The 25,806-nt window shown below is 38.7% G+C and overlaps 2 protein-coding genes across 17 annotated transcripts in view; one reads left to right on the top strand and one right to left on the bottom strand.

Moving 5' to 3' along the window:
- Dnm1l (dynamin 1 like) overlaps positions 1-18,003 on the top strand; it is a 50,174-nt gene extending 32,171 nt beyond the window's left edge. For 3 of the 12 annotated variants that reach the window (XM_075970776.1, XM_075970779.1, XM_075970773.1), the window contains 14 exons: positions 1,002-1,122; positions 2,957-3,088; positions 5,028-5,234; positions 6,937-7,057; positions 7,249-7,404; positions 7,613-7,702; positions 9,598-9,690; positions 11,159-11,215; positions 11,783-11,860; positions 12,152-12,184; positions 13,699-13,875; positions 14,039-14,148; positions 15,972-16,131; positions 16,323-18,003. In XM_075970776.1, coding sequence (XP_075826891.1) covers positions 1,002-1,122; positions 2,957-3,088; positions 5,028-5,234; positions 6,937-7,057; positions 7,249-7,404; positions 7,613-7,702; positions 9,598-9,690; positions 11,159-11,215; positions 11,783-11,860; positions 12,152-12,184; positions 13,699-13,875; positions 14,039-14,148; positions 15,972-16,131; positions 16,323-16,379 — 1,592 coding nt within the window. In that variant the 3' untranslated portion in view covers positions 16,380-18,003. The remainder of the gene's footprint in view (positions 1-1,001; positions 1,123-2,956; positions 3,089-5,027; positions 5,235-6,936; positions 7,058-7,248; positions 7,405-7,612; positions 7,703-9,597; positions 9,691-11,158; positions 11,216-11,782; positions 11,861-12,151; positions 12,185-13,698; positions 13,876-14,038; positions 14,149-15,971; positions 16,132-16,322) is intronic. The other 9 variants (XM_075970797.1, XM_075970783.1, XM_075970778.1 and 6 more) reach the window with 3 other exon arrangements.
- Yars2 (tyrosyl-tRNA synthetase 2) lies at positions 7,281-25,688 on the bottom strand. 5 transcript variants are annotated; one of them, XR_012910434.1, is made up of 8 exons: positions 24,881-25,687; positions 24,055-24,222; positions 22,069-22,224; positions 21,366-21,536; positions 19,051-19,096; positions 12,394-12,533; positions 10,413-10,571; positions 7,281-7,408 (listed from the first exon to the last, which is right to left on the bottom strand). XR_012910434.1 is itself a non-coding variant. In XM_075970814.1 (6 exons), the coding sequence occupies exons 1-6, from the start codon at positions 25,663-25,665 to the stop codon at positions 7,373-7,375; spliced, it is 1,362 nt and encodes a 453-aa protein (XP_075826929.1). In that variant the 5' UTR covers positions 25,666-25,688; the 3' UTR covers positions 7,319-7,372. The 5 variants fall into 5 exon arrangements, 3 of the variants coding, with proteins under 3 accessions (XP_075826929.1, XP_075826939.1, XP_075826922.1); XR_012910436.1 differs by lacking the exon at positions 12,394-12,533; XM_075970814.1 differs by lacking the exons at positions 10,413-10,571; positions 12,394-12,533 and having other exon boundaries at positions 7,319-7,408; positions 24,881-25,688.
- Between the last annotated feature and the right edge of the window lie 118 nt (positions 25,689-25,806).

Below are 25,806 nucleotides of genomic sequence, written 5' to 3'. Positions count from 1 at the left end.
CTGGCCTGCAGGAATAAATGCAGGCAGAACACTATACATAAAAAATAATATTTTTAAAATAAACATTAAAAAACAAACCTTTGTATACAAACATCTGTGGTGATTTTATTCATATTTTCCCCAAACTAGAAACAACTCAAATATTTCTCAAATCGAGAATGAATAGCTCAATTAGTACACCCATATAATAAACAGCACTGCTGAACAGTGAACTGCTCATGTCTGCTACAGTGTGGACCGCCCTCAGATGCGTCATGGTGAATGAAAGAATACAGAGGTAGAACTGAAGGACAGTGTTGGTTGCCTAGTAAAAGAGTATTGTGGGGAGGTGAATTGTTAGGATTGAGGCAGTATGTACTTGTCAGAAAGAAGAGAATTAGAGTCTGGTAGTGTGGTTCACTAATACAGTGAGTGCTTAGCATATCCAAGGCCCTAGGGTTCCCCCACCCCCGGCCCAGCACTGCCAAAGGGTTGGGCGGGGGACAAGATTACACACCAAAAATAGTAAATATTAAACAAAATTTTAGACGCTTAGAGATATTGACCTAAGGACTACTAAGAAATTACTTACAGAGCTGGGGAGTTGGCACAGTGGTTAAGAGCACTTGGTAACCTTGCAAAGGACCAGAGTTTGGTTCCCAGCACCCACATCAGTCATCTGACAACTGTCTATTACACTAGCTCCAGAAGGATCCAACTCCCTCCTATGGCCTCTTTCCATGCACATACATAGACACCCACGTATACATAATTTTAAAAAGTTATTTTTAAAAATTACTCATGAAAACAAGTTTTAAGATTGTATGCCGTATTTAAATTTCATATAAAGTACTAGAAGCAAATATTAGGAAAATACTTCCAAAATGATGGAAGAGGCAAAGTGTTAGGTAGAATTATAGATGAAGATTTTCCTTTATTAAATGTAATGCTTTTTTTTTTTCTTTTCTTTCTTTCTTTTTTTTTAATGGATCTCTCTTCCCCCTCCTTTTTATACTTACCAGGACGCAGAACTCTAGCTGTAATCACCAAACTTGATCTCATGGATGCGGGTACTGATGCCATGGATGTATTGATGGGAAGGGTTATTCCAGTCAAGCTTGGAATAATTGGAGTAGTTAACAGGTTAGCAATTAAAATGGAATAAAGGCGCTAGAGAGTTGGTTTAGTGGTTAAGAACAGTTGTTATCTTAAAAAGGACCGAAATTCAGTTCCCAGCACCCACATTCAGTCACTCAACTACTTGTAACTGGAGCTCCAAGGGATCCAGTACCCTTTTTCTGTCCCCCAAGAATACCATGTGCATGTATAAACATGTATGCACGTTTTCACATAAATAAATATTGAAAGAATGGAATAAGAATCCCAGCATTCTCACTTCAAAGCAAGCCTGATTTTGAAATTCTGTCTGAAATGTGGTGCTGTCCTGTTTTCCCCTCTTGTTCTTAATGCTGGTGTTGCCATAGGGGCCACTGCACTGGAAAGAGACAAACGCCTCTCCGAGTATTTGGGGGTTTGGTGGTGGTGGTGGTTTCTTTTTTCAAGTATTTATTAGCATGTATATGGAGGTCAGAGGACAACTTGGCAGGAGCCAGTTCTCTCCTTTTTCTATTTGGGTTTTGGGTTTAAATTTGGGTTTCAGACTTGGCAGCAAGAGCTCTTACTCAGAGTCACTTCGGTGGTCCTTTTGAAAACTGTTCTTCCTCTCTGATTTTCCCCATGGAAAATGTTTCTAAGGTTCAGTGCCACAAAATGGAAGATGATTTAATAATTAACCTTTACTAATTCTTTCATAGGTTATGTATGAGAACGGTATTAGGTAACAAAAAAAAAGTGTTATCTAATTTGTACCCACTCAAGAGAAATGAAAGGTGGTGGGATTTTAATGATTGTTTTTAATCCCATTAGTAATGCTGTGTAAATGCCAGGATATGACTTGGAAACTTTAAAGATACATCCTAAAATTGCTGGTATTAAAAATTATAGAAAAGAAACAACTACCGTTGAGGGCTTATGTTTTATACATTCTACAGTGAGCAGTTAGCAACGGCGTCCTTGGAATTCTCAGAGTAGCGCCTAGTGGGAGGCAGTGCTGTCTGTGCTCAGGTGACAGTCTCTCTTAGGTCTCCCTTTCTGTACAGTAGGGAAACCCGTTATCTGGAGACTTAGGTGCTAACTATAGTTGCTACATAGTCTGATATAATAGGGTTTGAGTCAGTTTTAACATCTCAGGGCCTCAGGTCATTAAAAATGAATTTAGGGGCTGGAGAGATGACTTGGCTGTTAAGAGTACTGGCTGCTCTTCCAGAGGACCCAGGTTCAATTCCCAGCACCCACATGGCATCTCACAACTGTGTAACTCCAAGAACTGACACCTTCACACAGACATATGTGGGCAAAACACCAAAGCACATAAAAATAAATTATTGAGAAAAAAATTAAAATGAACATATTTTGTTAAGTGATATCTAAGGTTCATTCTAGATGTCTGTATATATTCCTTTCTCACTGAACGACAACTTGCAGCTAGTTTCTTTTCAGGCAAGCATGTGCTGTATATACTACTGCATCCTGTACTTGTAGGTGATTACACTTCAAGTTAACATCTTTATTCTTGGTAGAATTTAGTCACCTGCGCATAGGTAAAATATAGCTGATTAAGCTATGCTTATATTTTTATATCAGTCTACAGCTTACTGAAGGATACTGCTTTTGTGCATAGGTTAATAGTAACAACAAAGCTGATACTATTCAGCTTAAGTTAAACAGTTCCAATCTTGACTTTCTGCCCTCCTTGGTGGGCTCATTGGCTGAGGTGTCAGTGCTCTAAAGTATGAGGCATGTTGTAGAGAATCGCCTTGTTAGAAGTCAGGGAACAGTATCTGGTGCTAACACTCAGCCCGAGCAGAGAAAAACAGCACTGGCTTCGGTTGAACAAGTTTGCTATTTTTCAACATAGGAGCCAGCTAGATATTAACAATAAGAAGAGTGTGACTGATTCAATCCGTGATGAATATGCTTTTCTTCAGAAGAAATACCCGTCTCTGGCCAACAGAAATGGAACGAAGTATCTTGCTAGGACCCTGAATAGGTAACATTTTCACCTTTTAAAGATGAAATGTTTTCATTTTGGCAACTGGTGTCTTAGAATGTTCCTATTTAATTTCATATATGTTTTCATACTGTTCCTTAAAGTTTCACTTCTGAATTCTTGTAAAGAAATGTCTCTATATTTATTGGGATGTTTGGTATTAAGTCATGTACTCTGGAGTGAGTATTCAAATAGTTTTCTTAATTAGGAAGTTTTTTTAATTTTCAGTTCAACCTCATTTCCCATTACTATTATATGGTTAAATACTCAATTTATTGAAATAAAACGCTTTGAATAGTGTTTGCAATCAAGTAACAATAGCTTTGGGAAGCCCATCAGAGTTCACACTTTGTTTTGAGGCCCAGATCCTTTGGCGTGACGATCCCAGTTCATTTAAAGTTGATCTAAGTTCCTGGATGACGTAGGGGTAAATTTGCATATGGGGTCTTCTTTTATCCTTAACCTCTAGGCTGCAGACAGCACTAGCAAAATCATTTCACTGTCCGTGTGCCCACAAAGCAATGTCAGTGACTTGGGGCTTGGAAATGGGTCATAGTCAAGGAGTATGTTCATCCCTTTATGTAACTCATAACCATCTATCACCGACTTTTTAAATTGTCACCCAACGAATATCAAAATGCTCGCCTGTTTTATGTGGCCCATAAGAAGAGCTTTGGGGACGGACACCAGGAGGGCATGGCAACCACAGTACCTTGACTGAGCAGTTAGGAAGTTTTTGACAGTTAATTGGATTTTGAACTTTACTAAGATATCAGGTGATTTCCAGATATTTAGATTTTATGAATTTAATTAAAATTTTCAGTTATCACATGACATACTTTTTAATTTAGAATTTCTTTACATTTATTCATAATAGAAATAACATGTGTTCCATACTTCCTATTCTGAACACCTACTGATGTAGGAACAAAAAAGGAACACCATTTTCTCTTATCTGGTACAATGAAGGCAGAAGAACTTGGATCTTAGATTTATTTACACTGTTGTAAAAGGTTATTAAACCAAAATTCTAGGTAGAATTGTACTGGGTGGCTTACTTTATAGACTACAGTGACTTGAAAATAATGTGCCTTGTTCTAGTTTTATTTGTGACTTTCTTCTAGCAATCACTACAGCTACTTTTGTGGGGTTTTGTTTTGTTTCGCTCTTTTTTAGACTAAGGACCTCTAAACGAAGATTGCTTCATTTCCCGTTCTTGGGATATAGGGGCTAAAAATTTGTTTTCTTATTCTTACACATAAGAACAGAGAGTTCTTCTGGAAGAAGATTTCTATAGGTTTCCCCACATATCATTTATGTAATTTGGTAGATTGTAGCTAGCTGTCCTGCAGTTCACTTCTGACACTATTTATGTAGAGACAACATCACATCTTATAGGTTAAGGTCTTGGTTTTTTTATAGGATTTCCCTTCTACTTTAGATGTCAGTTGTCAGCAAAAGCTATAGACTGTTTTTCTTAAGAGCTAGGAAAAACAGTAGGCCTCGATGAACACTTTGTTTATGTTTATTCATGTAGCAAAAGATTAGTGTAGAGGATACAGGTAGAGCAGTTAGAAGCGATAGATAAGGCGAGGTGTAGGGTATTGAAAAGTGAACCAGGGTTGATGCCCTGTCTGGGCGTGTCATGCTCCAGAACCTTGCAGTTAATTTCATGAACTCTGCTTGAGTTTTCATGGTAACTTCAGTATATGGATATGATTGATTACCGCACTGGCCATTGGTGATTAGTTCAACTGGAACTGATCCTCCCAACCCTTCGATGTTATCTTTCTGGAAGCACACACCAGTTCTTAGATACTTGAAGAGACTTTAATACCTGGTACTAGGAAGATTTCACCATTATACCCTTTTTTTCATTGCCTTGTTGGAAGTATTAATACTTGATTTTATGCTAAAACCTGCTTTTCTGATCTTTTAGGTTGCTTATGCATCATATCAGAGATTGTTTACCAGAGCTGAAAACAAGGATAAATGTCTTAGCTGCTCAATATCAGTCTCTTCTGAATAGCTATGGTGAGCCTGTGGACGATAAGAGTGCTACTTTACTGCAGCTTATCACCAAGTTCGCCACCGAGTACTGTAACACTATTGAAGGAACCGCAAAGTACATTGAAACCTCTGAGCTGTGAGTAAGACATTGTTGTGAAGATTTGGTTACTTGGATTGCATATAATCTTGAAATTATTTAAATTTTAATAGTAGAAAAGCTGGCTCAAGAGATTTTGAGTTAAAGGCAAAAGACATTTAAAGGGGGGTAAGAAAGAAAGAAGTCGAACTATCTCTGTTTGTAGATGACAGGATTCTTTATTTAACAGACCCCACTAAGTCTACTAGATAACTTATAACCTATTAAACATAGTAAAGTTACACAATACAAAATTAATATTAAGAAAGATCCTATGTATCAACCATGTGCTCTCAAACAAATTAACCCCATCCAAATAACCAAAAATAATTATGTGGCCAAAGAGAAAGACCTCTGTAAAGAAAACGTAAAGACACTGAACGGGGAAATCACAGAAGATACTAAATGATGGAAAGAGCTTACATGTTCCTGGATTGACAAAGTTAGCATTTTAAAAATGAATGTGAAACCAAAATTAATTTACAGATTTAATGAATAGCTATCAAAGTTCCAATGTCATATTTCATGGGTTTAGAATATACAATACAAGCATTTTTATGAACTCACAAAATCCAACATGTCAAACTCAGAGCTATGGTGATAAAGATAGTCTGGCACTGGCATAAAAAACAGACAGGTACACTGATAGAGTAGAATAGAGGACCCAGAAATAAAACAAAGAGCTGTGCCTATTTAATTTTTGACAATGGTTAAAAACATTATTTTGATAACAGGGAGCCTGTTCAGCAAGTGGTGCTGGTAGGACTGGATGTCCACATACAGAATTAATGTGGATTCTTTCACTTTATACAAAAGTGAACTCAAAGTGAACCAAAGGCTACTGGAACTTCTAGAGGAAAACATGGCAGTTCCCTGGAAGACATTGGGGTAGGAAAGAATTTTGTGAATAGTATCAGCATAGGGGACAACATGAAAATAAAGGTCCACAGCAAAGAAACGATTAGCAGAGCAACCAGCCTGGGGGGAGGGGGGATCTTTGCTAACTACATTTCAGACTAGAGACTGATACCTAAACTTTACAGCCAGTTTTGGAAATTAAATACCAAGGAAATAAAAATCCTAATCAAGCGGGCAAATAAATGAGATTTAGTTTTAACAAAACCACACAGATGGACGATACTTATTTTAAAAAGTGTTCAGTATTTTGAGGTACTATTTCATCCCAGTCAGACTGACCTTCATCAACAAACGTGACAAAATGTTAGAGCAATCCTTGATCGCTGCCTGTGGGGGTGCATATTGAATACATCCATTGTGAAAATGAGTGGATAGTTTTCAAAAAATTAAAAATAGTACTACCATATGACCCAGCTATTTCACTCTAGGGCATATACCCAGAGAACTGTGACCTACCATAACGGTAATTACACCTCATGCTTACTGTTGCATTATTCACTATAGCAAAGAGTTGGAATCAAACTACTTACCCATCAACAGATGAATGTATAATGGACACTGGAGCACATATAAATGGAACACTATTCAGCTCTAAAGAAAAAATATTGAAAGGAAACAGAGTGGACTTGAGAGGAAGCCTCATTCACTGTTGGTGGGATATAAATTGATACAGCCATTGGGTTTATAAGGCTTTCTCAGAAGATGAAACAATCTTAAAGCTTAAAGAAAGACATAACTTGTAGCTTCTTTATATCAGTGCGTAATCATATGCCTTGCCTTTCAGATGCGGTGGTGCTAGGATTTGTTATATTTTCCATGAGACTTTTGGGCGAACCTTAGAATCTGTTGACCCGCTAGGTGGCCTTAACACTATTGACATTTTGACTGCCATCAGAAATGCTACCGTGAGTATGCTGAGCCAGAAGCAGAGGGAAAGCTTTATTTGTATGCGTAGTTTAAGTTGATGTACAGTTTCTTTTGCCGTCATATTTAAAACATTTTTCAGGAAAAGGAACAAAAAAGGGATTCTTTCTATCCTTTAGAAGACGTGAATTGCACATAGCTATAATAATAGAGCTGAATTTTGTCTTTTCAGGGTCCCCGTCCTGCTTTATTTGTGCCTGAGGTTTCGTTTGAGTTACTGGTCAAGCGGCAAATCAAGCGTCTAGAAGAGCCCAGTCTCCGGTGTGTTGAACTGGTCCATGAGGAAATGCAGAGGATCATTCAGCATTGCAGTAATTACAGTACACAGGTACCTGTGAGATGGAACAGGGCCATCAGATCAGTCCTGTGTTCAGAGTGGGAGAAAATGGGCTAAAAGCAAACTCCTTAGTTCCCTTAGTTATGAGTGATTTTAAATGGTTTTTGTAAATGTAGCTTCCAAATCTAATTCAGTACTTCAGTGATTATTTAGTTTTCAATTAAACAGACTAACATTTTTATTTCTCTGTTACATACAGGAGTTGTTACGGTTCCCTAAACTTCATGATGCCATAGTTGAAGTAGTGACTTGTCTTCTTCGTAAAAGGTTGCCTGTTACAAATGAAATGGTGAGCTACTGTCTTGTTTGAATCACTATCAGCAAAGGTTTAATTTGGTTGTTTTCTTCTGTATAACATTATGATCGCTTCAAGCATGTTTCCCAGTGAATCATAAGTATTTGTCTTATTTCCAAAGAAAGTTTTTAGTTATTTTAGTACACAGTATTTTTAATTTTGATTTTGATGTTTTAATCATTACTAGCCTGAAATTCCAAGTTTCATGAGGACAGAATATTGTTAAACGTCTTGAGTAGCTGCTTCTGTTCTGTTCTGCTATTGATTGTTGTGGTAAATTAGTCTGTGCAGGATGCTCAGCAAGCCAGACCTTTACAGCAAGCTCACTTTATTCTGAATCTGAAGCACATGGGGCAACCCATATTCTGCTTGTTCTGTGACCTGATGGTAGGAGTTAGTTGTTACTATCATGAGATGTACCTGTCCACTCCCCCCCCAAATACTAAAAATGACAGAAATCTGAGCTTTAGCATTTGAAATTACTCTTATGCCACTAAAAATGCATCTATGTCTTGGCTCAGATTACTGAGCCTCACTTGAAGTTTATCAGTAGTATCCTTGGAACTGTTTGTGAGTGGCTGCTTAGTGGTCGCTTGCTTAGCAGGGATTGCTGTCCATAGATGCCTAAGCCTGATCTCACATTCTACCCACTGGCATCCTAGAACTACTGGAACTTCATGTCACCAGCTCTGCACTGTTGAGTGCTGTTCTGGAACTTGAGACAGTCATAAGAGCCTTGGTTCCTTTTTTATTACCTGCAAAAGAAATCTGATTTTTGTTTTGTGGGTTTTTTTTTTCCCCCAGCATATTTTTGTCTGTATCTTGTGATTTAACTAGGAGCACTATAACCTTGGCCAGAAAACAACTAGTTGATCACAAGTAGCTCACCTTGTGCACTTGCTCATTTGGGATTTGATAAGTAATGTTTTAATAATTTTTCTTTTGTTCAGAATTGGCAGTGGGGTAATCAGTTTTGGAGAAAAACTGTGACCAGAAACATAATTTAAAGACTAGAAGATAAAAACACTTTAAAGGTGGCCATGGTCCTGTAAACAATCCCTTACCCTCACCAATATTTAAAGCAACCCTACTGAAACTCAGTGGGTCATTAAAGACAAATGAAAGAAAAGGGACTGCTAGTTGGGAAGAAGACAGGAATGAACAGGAGGGGAGGGAACGAGAGTAACAGTGAGTATGACTAAAATGCATTATAAACGTTAAAAACATAAGTAAAACCACTTATGGATAACTGGTAATATTAATTTTTTAAAGATAAAAAATGAAAAAAAAAAGAAAGAAAAGATAAAAAATGACTTAAGCTTATTCTCCATAAGCCTTAGGAATTCTGTGAAAGAATGATATATTAATTTTCACTTTTTCTTTTGATTGCTATAACATTAGACTTTTAGCCCTTTTGATTTTAACTATGTGCTTCATGGTTCAGGCTAAGTTATTACTAACTACCTCAGGCATAAATATATTCATTGTTGGAATAAAATTAACATGTTTAACTTCTCCCTAATTATGAACTAATTTTTGTTAAAATTGAACATAAGCTTTGACACTCTGAAATGAAGTTTGAATAACAAATTATTAAAAGCCTGGAACTTAAAACTGCATAAGGTAAATAACTTTTCCCAGTAATAGGAAATTACTTTAAAGCTCTCTTACTGTCATTTTTTCCTACTGGAAGTACAATTTTAAATCTGAAGGTTAACTTATTATCATTGGGCTTAGAGTGTTATTTCAAGTATTGTCATCAAGTATTTGAAAATGTTCCGTATACCTTTTCAATATTTTCTGTGTATTAAGGCTTTTATATTTAGGCTTACCAAAGTTAGGCTAAACTGGCATATTTTTGTATACTAGTCTTATTTTGTTTTTTGTAGGTACATAACTTAGTGGCAATTGAGCTAGCTTATATCAACACAAAACATCCTGACTTTGCTGATGCCTGTGGGCTAATGAATAATAATATAGAGGTGAGTATAGTGATCATTTTCAGAGGTTGGAAATAGCTATAGGTAATTTTATACAAGAGATGTGGCATATTGCTGCTGATTGTATGCCCAGGAAATACGTTTAAGTCATTACATTGCTTTCTTAATTTTAGTTCTCAAAATCACCTGGGACAGTTATTTTTACTTTCTACTTAGGAAACAAAAAGGATTTATTGATTAGTGTTGAAGAATGGTCTTGCACCTTTTCAGTAACTATTATAATTTTTTGTATTGAAGTGTATAAAACCAAGTGACTGTTTATAATTGAGTTTTGGTTCTGCAAACTATGAAGGAAACATTCTAAGATTAACAGACTTCATAATTTGGGAAAGTAGTAGATTCTTCAAAGTAAAGTGTCTCCCCCCCCCTCCCCGCTTTTTTTAAACATCCAGAAAGTAAATTAGTAAGTTATGTTAAATGTAGGAACATATGGGCTGTACTAGCGAGATAGATAGCACTGGCTGTTCTTCCAGAGGACCTGAGTTCAATTTCCAGCACTCACATGGCAGCTCAACTCCAGTTCCAGAGGATCTGACACCTGGCCTCCATAGGCACCAGCATGCATGTGGTACACAGATACACATGCAGGCAAAACACCCATACACATAAAATAAAAATATTTCTAAGAGGCACACTATAGAACTTACAGAATGACTAGATTTTATATAAAGGATATATAAAAGGGACTTATCAGAAGGACTTACAAGCTGTGGTCCAGCTAATCCAACAGTGGCTGCCTATAAACAGAAAGTTCCAAGAATCCAGTGGTTGTTCAGTCCATGAGTTGGCTGTCTCAGCTGGTCTTCAGTATATGGTGAAATCACAAAGAAGTAGACTCATTTTTGCTATAAGTAGCTTTATACCTAAGAAATCATTTTGAAACTTTGTTAACTTACAGATCTTTGTAAGCTTGGGTATTTATGAGATGTTTTCATTTAAGGAGCAATTTTGACATGATTTTTAACTTATATCAATTTTCCAAATGCCTATGAGACTTAGTATCCTCGCCTCTATTTGTCTATATGTACTTGTCTTGGTGCTTGGATACTGCAGGTGCTCAGTACATGACCAGGTGAATCTAACATTGCTAAATTCGATAGGTGACAGGCATTCTGTCAGTTATCAGTGCTTTTTCTAGGAGTCAGTGTTTTTTAAAAGGATAACCCTTTTTTTAAAACAGATGTTTAAGTTGTGAGTTTTTTGTTTTGTTTTTATAGTCTGAATGACTTAGGTTTTACATTTTCTATGATTTATATACTTCAAATTCTTCTACCCTTCATTTGGGAGTCCCTGGTCAAAGGAGCTGCTGTTTCTGTGCTGTATTGTATCCCTCAGCAGAGTAATAATAAATCTGCAAGTTATTTCACACTTTTCAACTAAGGTGAACATGTTGTAGTAGACCTATATCTCAGTATTCTGATAATCACAAAAACTTGGTTACATTTTATAGGAACAAAGAAGAAACAGGCTAGCAAGAGAACTCCCTTCAGCTGTATCACGAGACAAGGTAAATAAAGTTGTTTTTATAGTATATTCCCCACACCGAGCATTCAGCCTCAGCCGGGTGTATTTCTGTGTGAAAATGTAATTTTCTTTCTCTGATTCTAATACGTTCAGGGTATTAGAATAAGAGTTTAAAAGTTTTTAAAAGCTTTGAATAATTTAAAAAAGTTGGCTTTCGAGTGTCAAGGATTCTTTTATTAAGATTCAGATTTGTTCCAAAGTGATTTTATCATAAGGGCTATATGTAGTAGGTGTTAATTCTTGGCAGTTGTTGTTCCTTTATCCTGGGTTCCTTGTCAGAAAAGTTATCAGTAAGTGCTCGCCACCCACACCCCCTCAAAAAGGAGCAGCAGCTTTAGATTTGGGTGTTCTTACTCGTTCATCTGCAGAAAAAACTTAACACAGGACAGTGCTGTAGGAAATAAAGCAGGGTACAGACTTCTATCTCCATGGGTACTTTTGTTTTTATACTTGACTATTTTGCTATGGATGGAAAATTTTGTCTATAAAGTGTTTCCAAATGCATTTTTGGCATCCTTGATTTTTTTCCCCCCTGCATTTTTGCCTTTAGTCTTCTAAAGTTCCAAGTGCTTTGGCACCTGCCTCCCAGGAGCCCTCCCCTGCTGCTTCTGCTGAGGCTGATGGCAAGGTCTGTTCTCATTCCTAATCTAAGCCTGCATGCCAAGTTTGGAGACAGTACGCTGAATAAAACGATATTAATATGGGGTATTGTGTTAGACTAATTTAGCCTAATCGAGATTTTTAAATTGTATAGCAAAGTATATATCCAAGTATTGTTGACATGCTTTCCTTTGCTTGCTATATAGAAGATACAGAAAAGTGATTCTAAAAGGAAATTATCTTCTACATTTAAATTTTCAAGCTATTGCTATTTAAATCTTGCTTGTTAAATTGCATGTTTTAACATATCTTTTAACAGTTAATTCAGGACAGCAGAAGAGAAACTAAAAATGTGAGTCTCTTGCTTTAGAATGGAAATGTTGGTGCCTTTGGTTCTCACTAAAACATTCTTCAAATTCATCAAAAAAATGTGTTTGCATAGTAATATCCATTTCTTGTTGTCTGTGTTATAGTCTTAATGTTCCTTTAATCTGTGTAAAGTGGGATTAGCCTCGCTCTAACACTGTTTTAACTGTTAACAATAGTCTTTCTACCTGTTACCTTTAAGATTAGCTTCCCAGTATCTTCTTTTGGTAGAGAGCTGGAAATGGTACTCTGGGTCTGAGCTCCAGCCTCTCCAGTGCTTTCCTGTGTTTCCCATCAGTGTCAATATTAACTCTGAGTACAGAATTTCATGTGTGCTGTCAAAGAACATATGAAAATTGTAAGAGTGGAAGACTTGTCAATTCTTGATAATAGTTTTCACAGAAAATCATGGGTAGAATACTCAGGCCTATTCCTTTTCTGCCTTCTCTCCCATTACTTTCCAGGTTTAAGTTTCTCATCCTCTGAGCCTTACATGTCTCCATCTCTCCGCCATGGTCTTCAGAGAACCATGCAAATCACTGCACAGAGTTTCATTTCATTCATAGTTCACTTTCCTTATGATTTCATTTATCATAATTCATGTATGTTTAACACTAAAAATGTAATTACTCAGTAACACCTACATATAGACATCACTTACTTTTATATTTTTGATACTGTGACAGATTTTTAAATTTGAATGACTGCCCAAACTGCTATTTTTCTTACAAGAACCATAACAATCTCCCACTACATGTGTATGACTCAATTCTGTTAACTTTAGAAGATCTTAAAGATCTAAAAACATCTCTTGAACATTGATGTATTTTGTTTTTCCCACTGTAGCAAGTAGTCATTTTTTTCTTTTATAAGTCAGAGTCAGAACCCAGAAAATAAGGTTATAGAAACAGTTGTGAAAGGGAGCAGTGGATCTCTCGCTGGATCCTTTCTCACGAGTATAGACTATGAGGGTTGTGCTATGTTTATGTTACATTTCACATTTTAGGTAGCTTGTTACTGTGATAGTTGGGTCTAAGGATGTAGACTTCCTCTTATTAAAGACTTTTCTTTTGACTATCAGGGATATAAATTAGTTTTAGAAATATGTAGAGACATGAGCTCGCAGCTGTGTAAACTCATAGTTGAATGGGTAGTGCTGAAGATTACTTTGAGATGGAACCACATGGCAGTCCTGTTTTCTTGTGAGTCTTTTAATCTAGTGTTTGAGGAGTGGAGAATGATGCAACATTTTGAAAAGTCAGTAAATGATAAATACAAAGTAAAAATTAAATGGAGCCTGAACTGGCTATTGGCTTGCAGGCAGCTTCATACAGAACCTCTCAGGTTTCTAGTGACAAATGCCACCATCATCTCTGACTTTATTATCTATTTGAATAAATTCGATAGGTGCTACCTGTATGTTCTTGATTACCATCCAAGAAAATGAGCTTCATTTGTTGTTAAATATGCAGAATATAGGTTTGGAACATGTGTTTTCAGGTTGCATCTGCAGGTGGTGGGATTGGAGATGGTGGTCAAGAACCAGCAACAGGCAACTGGAGAGGAATGCTGAAAACGTCAAAAGCTGAAGAATTACTTGCTGAAGAAAAATCAAAACCGATTCCAATTATGCCAGCAAGTCCACAAAAAGGCCATGCTGTCAATTTGCTGGATGTGGTAAGTCATAACAATCTGACTTAAATCTACAGACGTACCAAGTTAGTAGCAGACTGTCTCTAAACAGAAGAAATTAAAGTCTCAAATTTTTTTTTAACTTTTAAATATTAAATGTTGCCATTTCAGAATGGCACAGAAGTAATATTTTCCCTTATCCTTTTAGCCAGTTCCAGTTGCACGAAAGCTGTCTGCCCGTGAGCAGCGGGACTGTGAGGTTATTGAAAGACTCATCAAGTCATACTTTCTAATTGTCAGAAAGAATATTCAAGACAGGTCAGTATTAATATATAAATATTGCTGGGTGAGTTCATGATCTGTTTCATAAAATCATACGTTAAAAATTTTAATTAGCTTTGATTCCAAAACTTAACTGTGGTAGCAAGATTGTCTTATGGAAGTGTGGTAGCATTCCATGATTAGGATATTATGTATCAGCTAGAAAAAAATTTTAGAATAAGAGGATCTAGGAATAGTAATGTATGTCTACAATCATAGATATAGAAAGATTCAGCCTTAAGGAGAATGATCACAAATAGAAGGCCAGTCTGAAAACAAGCTAGAGAAGGGTAACAGTGTGGTTCTATGCTATATACAGTATAGAATTCGTTTAGTACAGTATTAATGAGGCCCTGGATTCAACCCCTCACGGTGCCCTGAAAAAAATACAGTTGATGTGGTTAGATTTTATTCAGTATAAAAGTACACCCTTTGCCAGTAATAACATCCTATCTGCCTTACTTCTAATACATCATATTTATGACCTAGCCTATTAGACATTTCATGCTAGTGCGAACACAATAATTAATATGTGGCCTTTTGTCTGGCTTCCTTCATTTGTGGGTATCCCTCCTCCCTTTAAAAAAAAATTTAAGAAAACCTTGTGTTGTGGTCATTTTCACTCTCGCTTCCCCAACTCTTCCTGAATCCATCCCCCTCTGCCCTTTCTCACCCAAATAAGTGTTTGTTTTTCCCTTCCTCAATCAAGGCCAGTTTGTGCTGCCTAATGTTTTTGGATGTATGGCCTTCTGCTGGAGTTTGACTGACTTAACAGGGCCTATACTCTAACCCTCTCCCAGCAGCTAAGAATTGCCAGTAGCTCCTCTACTGGGGATGGGATTTTTGGACCTCACACCCTAATCATGCTGAATTTTGCACTGTTTTGTGTGCTGCCACAACAGCTGAATTCATATTTGCAGATGGCCCCGCTATGTCCAGAAAAGTTTCCTTGTCATCCCCTACCTCTTCCACAGTGATCCTTGACCCTTAGAGGAGATAAAGGTGCTCCATTTAATGCTGGACATTGTGTGATGTCTTATTCTCTGCATCTTGGCCACCTGCAGGTCTCTATGTAAATCATCATCCACAACAAAGTTTCTCCAATGAGAGTTAAGAGGTGTCTCAATCTATAGGTATGATAGGTCACTATGACCTGCTTTGATACCTCATTTAGTATAATAGTAGTAGGTTATCTTCTAAGGTCTTGGTCCAGTAATGGTGCCGGGTATGGGATTTATCATGTAGAGTGGGCCTTAAATCTAGTCTACTTCTCACTATGTTTTAAAGCTTATTCATACTACAGTATGGATCAGCACTTCCTTTTTACAGTTGACTATATCAACTCATCACATTATGGATATTTGATTTTCAGTTTTGGCTGTTAAGAATAGTGGTCATTGTTGTGTTTATGTATGAGATAAGTGGGATGAATGAAGCTAAATTTTCAAAGATTGTAGCTTTGATTAATGTTACTCGGAATAGGTGTATTAAATATTAAGTGTTCTTATTTATTTTTTTACAGAGCCACTCTTTAGAGCAGTGGTTGTCAACCTTCCTAATGCTGCGAGCCTTTAATATAGTTAGTTCCTCGTGTTGTGGTGACCCCTACCATAAAATTATTTTCATTGCTACTTGATAGTTAATTTTGCTACTGCTGTGAATCAAAATGTAAATAACTGATATGCAATGGCTCTGAAAGGGTCATTTGGCTCCTCCCCATCCCCAAGGAGGGATTGTGACTCATATGTTGAAAACCACTGGTCTAAATTTTTTTAAAAAGAATTATTACCAAAATTTCATAATTTTACTTTGTTTTGCAGTGTCCCAAAGGCAGTAATGCATTTTCTGGTTAATCATGTGAAAGATACTCTTCAGAGTGAATTAGTAGGGCAGCTGTATAAATCTTCCTTATTAGATGACCTTCTGACTGAATCTGAGGACATGGCACAGCGTAGGAAAGAAGCAGCTGATATGCTAAAGGTAACTATTAAGTTGTTTCCAGTTTTCTCAAAAATTTTTAAATTGCATTCTTATCTTGCCCTCCACCCCATCCAGTAGTACTTGATTATACTCAAATTTCAGAAAAGATACTGCCTTTCTTTTAAGCATTGAAAATGGAGTCATTTCTTTACATTAACATTGTAACTGGAGTTTTTATTCTTTTAATACAGGCATTACAAGGAGCCAGTCAAATTATTGCTGAAATCCGAGAGACTCATCTCTGGTGATCAGAACTGTTAACACCTAGACTGTGTTGACTTGAACCTGGTAGCTACTATCTACCTGAGTAGAAGTTTATTTATGAACTCTTCTGTATTGCAGCGTATGAATTTGCTCGTGTGAAGATTGGCTATAAGCTGAAAAGTATACTCTGCATTACAAAACAAATCACACATTTAATTTACATTTTTAAAGTTTCCTATGATACATGTATATCAAGTCTGTCTCAGTCAAGCTTACAAGAACAATGGATGTTCTAGCTGTACAAAGCAGTTTGCGTGTGGAGATGATGACCCTTGTAACTTTTCTGTAGTCTTAAAGCTACAGCCATAGTCCTCAGAAAGAAAGCTCCAGGACATTTCATGACTATAATGCATGCACTATTTATATAGACTGATCTGGCTTTAAAAGATGGAGCCTGACAAGTGTATCCACCTATCCTTCATTTTTATAGTCTTAAGAAAACTCTAACCTTTGCTGTTTTAAGAAATGTGTAAGATCTGAAAGACTTATAAAGATGTAGGAACAGACTGTCGTTATTGGTTTATCCATTTCAAAATCTACACTGTGTAGTGTTAAAAATTAAAATATACCTTGATTCATAATTAAGTCTGAAGACATGAATTGACTTCCTACATTAAAAACTATTGGGAATGTACTTGGTAATAATAGCCAGTCCTTTTAATTTCTAAAAGATCCATTGGAGATCTAAATTTCCCATAGTTTACAAATAGAATAACAGCAATTCAAATACACCTTTAAAGTGGGACAGCTGCATTGGGCTCCAAGACTCACAGTGAGGTGGGACCTAAAATTCCACTCTGTACAAATTGGTAATAGCCACGTTAGTTTCATACCAAGAGAAAACATTAGAATGATGGTATGAAAACACTAGTGGAACTTTGTTTCTTAAAGAAAAATACTTGGACATACACCTAAAAGCTTATAGACTATTAGAATGTATTCAGAGGTTGAGGGTCATGTTTACAACCTATTGTGTGAAAATTGTCTGGGCAATTCATGGTGTAAATTAAGCATTAAAAAATTTTCAGACCTAAGTAAAAATCTTTGGTGTATCTAGCTCTGTCTCCAACCACATAATACATTAGTGTTAAAAACACTAAAATTTCTTTTCAGGTTGGCATTTTATGAAACATTAGCAAGGAAAACAACATATTATCTATTAGTTTATGATACCCACTTAGTAATCTCAAACGCAAAAGAGTCCATTTCAATCTGATGATACAGTACCCAGTCTATTAACAGTACCAACTTGACAGGAAGTGCACACTGCCTATTTAATGTTAGCACTTGGACAACTATTAGGTATCTATGGTTTATTTCTTAAGAGGGATGACTACCACTTTTTTTAATTTGTATAGGGAGAAAATGCACCTTTATCCAACATTTCAAGTAGATTTTAAATGAAAGATAATAGCTTTAAAAATATACTGCAGTAGTGTACTTGTTAGCACTACACACTTTGTACAAAGAGAAGCTTCTTTTGTGTGCTTTTACACCGAGTTGTGTTCAGAAACGAGATAATTTGTCGTATTTATAAGATCACTGTGTTCTTTCTGTGTAAATAAAGCTGCTGGTATGAAATGATATTAAAGTTTGCCAGAAAATCAATTTTCCCAGACTTGCTTCAGAAAACGGTGTATCTACTTCATAACCTAACAATTCAACTTATATTGCACCAAAAGTTTTACGGTGTTTTTCCTATTACATTGTCACCACCAAGGCCCTGTTAATCTCCATGTCTACAGATTGAAAACAGAAACTTGTTCCAAGTAATCCAGGGTTGAAGGCTCAGAATGTGAACAGTACACTTTGCTGTGAGACTCCCAGAAGCTGCTCAACACTTCATGTTTCACTGCTCCCGTGCACAGTTGGGTGGCACTCTCTTGATTTTTACAGAATCAGTTCTAGAGAACTAACTAGTTGCGTAGTGTATACAAACCTCAACTACTCTGGCCTCAAGACTTTTCTGTCTTTGTTGTTCTTGTGACTGCATACTTGGCGAGTATACTTGCATACTTTGATGTATTAAGATTTCAGCCGTAGGAACCCCATTGACAAACTATGAGTAAAATTACTGAAACACATGCAAGGATGTGGAAAACTGAACTACAAAAGAAATCAGGTACTGCTTTGCGTTTTGTTGGAGAAGAAACTATTCCTTACTACAGTTTCTATTAAAAATTATTGCCACGTCTTTTTAAAAACTATGTTTATTTCTTAGCATAAGTCACAAATTGATGTCTGACTTCTAACCAGACCTTAGAAGCTTGTCTAGTTTACAGAATTATGTAACACTACTGAACCCCCCTAAGTGCTCTTTGCCTTAGGTAATGAATAATCCCATATGCTTCATTTCCATTGTACTTCCTCATCAGCCCAAGAAGCAAGATGGCCAGATCTTTCATAAGAATAACAGTTAAATAACACTTTATTTATTTAATAATGCACAAAAGTATTTACATTGTAAGACCTTGTATTTGTTCCATTCTTGAAAAACCTGCCATGATTTGAAAAATGATGGATAAATTTGAAAAAAATCTTTCACAACTGAAGCCATTTTATAATGTAGAAATTCCTTTTTCCTATTTTAAGTAAGGAAAGTCCATTCTTGAGAATATGTTGTCCAATTACTAAAACACTCTCAGGATTTGTTACCTGTCTGTGATTTATGCTGACTCCGCCTTCTGTTATCATCCGATACCTGAAAATAGAAAGGTTTAATAACTAGAAGCATCCAGTCACCTAACATGACCTTTCTGTCAGTATGTTGTCTGGCTGACATGAACTCACACTGCAGCTCAGATGGGTCTTAAACTTGTGATCCTCCTGCCTTAACCTCCCAAGCATCTGAGATTACAGGCCTGCACTACTGGCTCAGATGGACCAGCTTTTTGACACATTCACACACACACACACACACAAATTGTTTTTTGAGACAGAGTTTCTCTGTGGCTGTGGAGCCTATCCTGGAACTAGCTCTTGTAGACCAGGCTGGCCTCAAATTCACAGAGATCCGCCTGCCTCTGAGTCCCAAGTGCTGGGATTAAAGGAATGTGCCACCACCGCCTGGCCTCATAATGGTATTTAATGGAGAATCAATTTCAGAATCTCTCTATTCTTTTGGAGGGGAAAAACTGCCAGACAAACTTCTGAAAACAAAAAAGAACAATTTGCCTTTAAAGTATGTTACCCATAAGACAAAAGTAACAAATACCCCTACTTGACGCTTTAAGAAAATTGATAGGAAACTAGAAAATATTAAGACTGAATAGTAGCCGGGTGGTGGTGGCGCACGCCTTTAATCCCAGCACTTGGGAGGCAGAGGCAGGCGGATCTCTGCGAGTTTGAGACCAGCCTGGTTTACAAGAGCTAGTTCCAGGACAGGCTCCAAAGCCACAGAGAAACCCTGTCTCGAAAAACCAAAAAAAAAGATTGAATAGTGATGGGGGACGCTTTGTTAACCAATTATCTTCAAGAGGTGGGACAAAATTAGGGTGTGGCTTTCTGGGACCCAGAGAAAATGGGATGCATGGCCCAGGTTCCCTAGCAGCATGGCTGAGCTTGGACTTCTTGTTCCTGTTTAGAGTTTTTTCCCTTACAATAAATAAAAATACAATTGTTTATCTTTTAACTAGTCTGGATATTTCCTGATTCAAGCTAACTTCTGTAGAATAGTACTGTTTAAAATAAAAAGAAAATTTTCTTAATCAGCTGATTTTCTAAGTGGAAAAATCAGTAGCTAATTTAATAAAAGTATGATAGCAGAAGTAGGTTTTACTGAAGTTCACATCCAGTTCATTCAATAAATTTCTTACTATGTGCTAAACATAAGTAGCATCAAAGAGATAAAGACAAAGCTAACACCAATGCCCAGCACTGTGTTGTTTGATAAAGGACTAGATGTTTCTCTGAGGGGCACAATGACATTTTTAACAAATAAGATGCTAAGATACCGGATGGTGATAATTTTGACAAGCAAAAAGAAACAAAAAGAAGCCTTGAAAGTCTGTGAAGAAACACTGGCTTTCTTTTATCCGCTTGTGTTACTAAATAAAGTTAAGCAACTCATTGAACATAGCTTTATAAAATCAAGCCAGCAAATAGAAACAAAAATGTTTCTATTTAGAAATAAATTCCTTTCTTGTAGGAAGACATTACATGGTGAACATGTAGACCAACGCTATTATTGACGTTATGAACAATGCTGACTCTGACTAATCAACAAACGTACCAGTGTGATGATCACAAGAAAATGCATAAGCCCAGACTTGCTGGAGGGGAGAATTGGACTCCAGCTTTAAATTTAGTGTACTTTAGGTAAAATGTATTAGGAAATAATAAGGTAGAGTGGCAGGTCATGAACAAGGAGACATGGCACTTGGTCTGCACCCAGAGGCAGACATTCCAAAACAGTTAAGAGAAAGTAACTAACAGGTCATTTATGTAATAACCATGGGCAAATTACAGGGACTTTATGTGCAAGGTCCCAAAGATGAGGCACCAAAAGTGTCTGATTATTGCTTTTCCTTGTACATGTTGTTTGCTGTTCATTTATAAATGGATATTCCACGTGCCAGATCACTTTTTGTAGAGCAAGTACCCTAATAATATGGTAGGGCTGAGGAATCACAATAAGCAGAAAAATGTAATTCCCAAAGGGAATAGTCTATAGCTTATAAGCTTTATGAAGTTCTGTTTCTATGTTCATTTCTTTTCAATGATTAAATTTTTTAAGAGGGAAGTCCTGAGAATCTTTACACTTCTGTGACCAAACCTGAGCTGACTGATCCCAGAAAAATACTGAATGGAGGAGCACTGTGCTCTACAGCGAGGTCAAGGCATTTTCAACTATATGGCCCTACCTTCTGCAGGAAATGAGTTACTTGAAAGCACTATCAGGAGAACACTCTGGAAACATGCTGTCAAGTGCAACGTTTCATTGTGAACTAGGGATCAAAGTTAAATCTTACCCTCGGGGACCATCTGGAATGGCATTTGCTTTGCGACATGTATCGATGACACTTGTTCCAGGGTCAAGAACTAATTCAGAAAATGAAGCTTCTCTAAACAATTCTTTTAATTCTTGGTCAGACATGACCTCCAGTGCCTCTATGCTGCTATGGTAAAGGGCTTGTGTACACCTGGAAAACATTAAACCACATCAGGGCTGCTTACACCCATCCCACCCTCAACCAACTGTGGAATGCCCACTGTGTTCCACGGTGTAGTTTTTCATTCAGCAGCATCTATTTTGTGCAATTCACTAACTTTTAAAGATCTATCCAAGAAAGACAATTTTAAAATACTACAGTTAAATACAGTCCAGGTTAGTCATGAGAAACTCCTAAAACATCTCCAATTTTTCTTGTCTAGTCACTAAATTTCAATAAGCATTAACTTCTCCTCTCAGCATTCCCAAGCTGCCTGAAATCGTGAGGATTTCCCCCTTTCTTGTTAGCATTAAACTTAGTATTACACTTGTTTAGGCGGCTCTACTGTTGTACTGTGGGTGAAGCTTCTCTGTCATTTCTAGGGGACACAATCTTACAGCCACGCCAGTTTCCTATCCTCTGACTCTGATACACTCTTTCCTCCCTTTCTTCCAAGATTTCTCCGTGCCTTCTGTGCAGAGCTGTGTTGTGGAGTGGGAGCATTAACTATTCTAAAGCCAACCTTTTAGCAGAGTCCAGACCTTCTTGTCCATGAACAAGCTTTGTTACTTCTGCAGCCAGTCGTTTCTGAGCACCCCGCTTTTCTGGCTCTTTGATATGCAGCTGCATAATGTGATCAATCTCCGGAAGGGGAAGGAAAGTGAAGAGCTTCAGATACCTGCAGGACAAGGAATGCTGCATTAGATGTGCACCGTCCACTAGCTCCCTCAGGAGAAGAAAAGCTACTTCATGTCCTCAGGCTATACACTTAGACATACACTGCCCTAGTGGACACTATTTTCCACTATTTGTTTCCCACATTCCGTAAGTAACAAAATTACACAAAAATAAACGAAGGCTCCAGCTCCAGCTCCTTCCCAATGCCAAGAGATAATTTATGTGCCTCCTAGAGCATACTTCGATGTTTTTGTTTTATGTGTATCCTTAAATAGCATGTGTAACTTAAAATTTGACATGAATAGTATTCTGTAGGTTAACTTTTGCAAAATGCTATGTAGAAAAAAGCTTAATGAAGCATTATAAAGCACACACTTATGATGTCATCCTCTTAAAAAATACAAGATTATTAATAAAATCATGCAAAATACATTTTCTGTCTAACTACTCTGACACACCAGCATGTTCAGGAGATTTATGAGATCACAAGCATAGCTTTCCAAGCTATTGATACTCTACTATGGGCACTGTGTGTTTACTTATAATAATCATGGCATGAATACCCTCATACTTTTCTTGTACACACATGCATGAGTTTGTTAGGCATATGCCCAGTGGAGACTGTCAGATCGCAACTTATGTACAACTATTATTTCAAAGACCTCTAAGTTTACTCCCCCATCACCCTGGAATAGTTGGTACTGTCATTGGTGCAACAGGAGACAAAGACCAGCGTCTGAGAAGTTCTTCTTCCTCTGACATTTGCACTCGGGGAGAGCTGAATCCTTGATCATACCACAGAAGACTTGAGGAGACCAGCAGAGCGAAACAAGATGAGTGGGTTTATTAAGATTAAGGTACAGTACACAGCTGAGACTCACGACTAGGTAGGTGACTTCACAACAGCTACCAGAGGATTTTGTGGCGAAATTACACGGCTCAAAAGACTGATTTACCACATTTAAAAATTAAGCAAAGGTTAAAACTTAAGTAAAAATAAAGGAAATGGCTTTTTTAAAGTATCTTTGCAAATGAAACTGTATGTGGTACACTGTTTGGATTTAGTGAGGAGAGGAGGGTCCCACGATGCTGCCCAAGACAGCCTGGAACTTAAAGAGACGCCCAGCCTAAGCCTCTCCCACAACTGGAATCACAGGTACACTTCGCCAGCAGAGGAAAACCTAAAGGTGTTTGATGGTACACTACGGAAAAAAAAAAAAACTGGAGAGTCTTAGCTGTGAGATGCGACAAAGGGAGTGACTATCCGAAAACGTGCAAGTGATACATACAATCCTATGAACTTGCTAGATAGAGATAAAGATGTGCAAGTGATACATACAATCCCATGAACTTGCTAGATAGAGATAAAGACGATTTGGGCTTCAAATTTTCTAGCCAGTCGCTGTTTTAAGCAGCAAACAGTACCTAGAAGGACTGAGGTGTGGTGTCATGCTCATCTAGTATGTAGAAGGAAGAGCATGGGGAGACCTCACCGCTGCCAGGCACAAGGGTGCAGTCAGTAATCCCAGCTGGACACCGGGCTGAGGCCGGAGACACAAGTCAGAGGCTGTCCTGGGCAACTCACAACATCTGCATTTTTTTTCAGGCCTGGGGTGTATACAGCTCAATGGTAAGCACCTGCCTAAAAGTTGTTCAACCCTGGGTTCAACTCTAGTAGTGTAAAAATAAATTCATGACAGTCAAACGGCAATATCCTGCGAAGATACGGTAAATAGAACATAAAAAAAATCTACTAAGACTAAAGGTTCAATAGCTAAGGCTGGATCACAAGTACATATTAATTTTTCTCAGCTTTCAATTAAAAGCTCACCTCTCCACAGAATCATCCTGCTGTCTGACAAAGAACTGATAAAGCTCAAATGGTGATGTCTTCTCTCGGTCTAGCCAAACGGCATTGCCAGCCGACTTCCCCAGCTTTGCTCCAGTTGTACTTGTAATCAGTGGAACAGTGATTCCGAATACATCTTCTCCGGTCAACCTACACATACATTCACGGTATTCTGTAAGCACAATCAGGCCCACCAAGCAAAATTCAGATTTGAGTCTGGTTACTTACTTACTATGTTGGGGTTTTTTTTTGTTGTTTTTTTGTTTGTTTTTAAATACTCCTCTCAATCTGGATGGACTCTAGTCTTTAGGAACTATAGCAGCATTCACTTTATAGTTACTTAGATCTGTCATGCTGAACTGCGATTGCGCGAAACCTACAGGCAGTGATTTTGAAAAATCAGGCGGAAAAAAAGACAAAACTGGGTGAAGGGGCACTAGGAAGGTACATTTAGGGGGTGCTTTGTAAAGAGTTTTTGTTTCTTTATGATTTGCTGTGTAGCACACGAGCCAGCCCTACCCTCCAAGTTCCTCTAGAAAATGCTGTGAAAATCCTTACGGGCCGAAGGGCTAAAAGAACAGAAGTCCAACTATTTTCAGGTATAAACCACAAGTTGGAAACAGGGTGATTCAGACATAATCCACCTCTTAAGTGGCCGGCTTTCGGCAGTTCTGCAACACCCCCATAACTCAGACCTTCTAACTCGCAAGGGCAGCATCTTTCTCTGAGCATCTTCATCTCGGGTAAGGGACTACTAGGGAGCGAGCGAGCACTCGCCCTGGATTTCTGGAGACTAACCCACGCTTACTTGTGGACGAACTCGTAGCCCGACACGATGTTGCCCAGCTGATCCGCCCCGCCGAGCTGCACGCGGCAGCCGTAGCGCCGGAAGAGGTGGTAGAAGTCGTAGGCCTGCAGCACCTGGTAGAAGAACTCGGCCAGGCTCATGCCCTCGGGGCTCTTGAGGCGACTCTGCACGCTCTGGCGGCTCAGCAGCGTGCCCATGCGGAAGTGGCCGCCCACGGTGGCCAGGAAGTCCACGAGGTGCTGCTCCTGGAACCAGGCGGAGTTGTCGAGCACCGTGAAGGAGCCCCAGGTCCGGCCGTCGCCGAAGAGGCGCGCGTGGTTGGCGGCCAGGCTCTCGAGACCCCGCCGCAGGGCACGCGCGTTGGCTTGCACGCGCTCGGCGCTCAGCGCCTCCCGCCCCTTGCTCCGGCCGCTGGGGTCCCCCAGGCGGGCCGTGGAGCCCCCCACGAGCGCGATGGCGTTGTGGCCGGCTCGCTGGAAGTGGAAGAGCCCCAGCAAAGTCAGCAGGTGGCCCACATGCAGAGAGTCGCCCGTGGGGTCAAAGCCGCAGTACACCGTCTGGGGCGACGCGCCCGCCCTGCGGCGGTCGAAGAGTTCGGGGAGCTCTGTCTTCGTGCCGCTCTCGGGGAAGAACTCTTTGAACAAGCCGCGGGCCCTCGGGGCCGCCAGCATCCCCCGCGCGCCCGGACGCACCACACGCGGCCCGCGCGGCCAGAGCCCGGCCTGGGGCGTACGGTACAGGCTCCTCAGCGTGGGCGCCGCCATGTTGCACCACGCGCAGGGCATGCTGGGCCTTGGCCGCCCAGCGACCTCGCGCGCCTCAGGGTCTCTCTCTGCGCATGCTCCGCCGGGGCGGGCGCTAGTGTCCGATTAAACTTTAGTGCTGTGGGAAATTCTGCAGTGTGGCCCCCAGTGCTCTCCGAGCGG

Source organism: Microtus pennsylvanicus, chromosome 1 (genome assembly GCF_037038515.1).
Source record: "Microtus pennsylvanicus isolate mMicPen1 chromosome 1, mMicPen1.hap1, whole genome shotgun sequence".
Lineage (NCBI taxonomy): Eukaryota > Metazoa > Chordata > Mammalia > Rodentia > Cricetidae > Microtus > Microtus pennsylvanicus.
Note: the sequence above shows the minus strand (reverse complement) of the source record. Positions and strands in the feature narration are given on the sequence as shown.

Bases quoted from the DNA above. Each gene is read 5' to 3' on its own strand.
- Yars2 (XM_075970807.1), bottom strand. From the start codon at position 25,665: ATGCCCTGCGCGTGGTGCAACATGGCGGCGCCCACGCTGAGGAGCCTG. The intron at 24,223-24,880 runs GTAAGCGTGGGT...ATGTATGTGTAG, and splicing joins GGCTACGAGTTCGTCCACAA to GTTGACCGGAGAAGATGTAT. The intron at 22,225-24,054 runs GTGAGCTTTTAA...CTTGTCCTGCAG, and splicing joins CAGGATGATTCTGTGGAGAG to GTATCTGAAGCTCTTCACTT.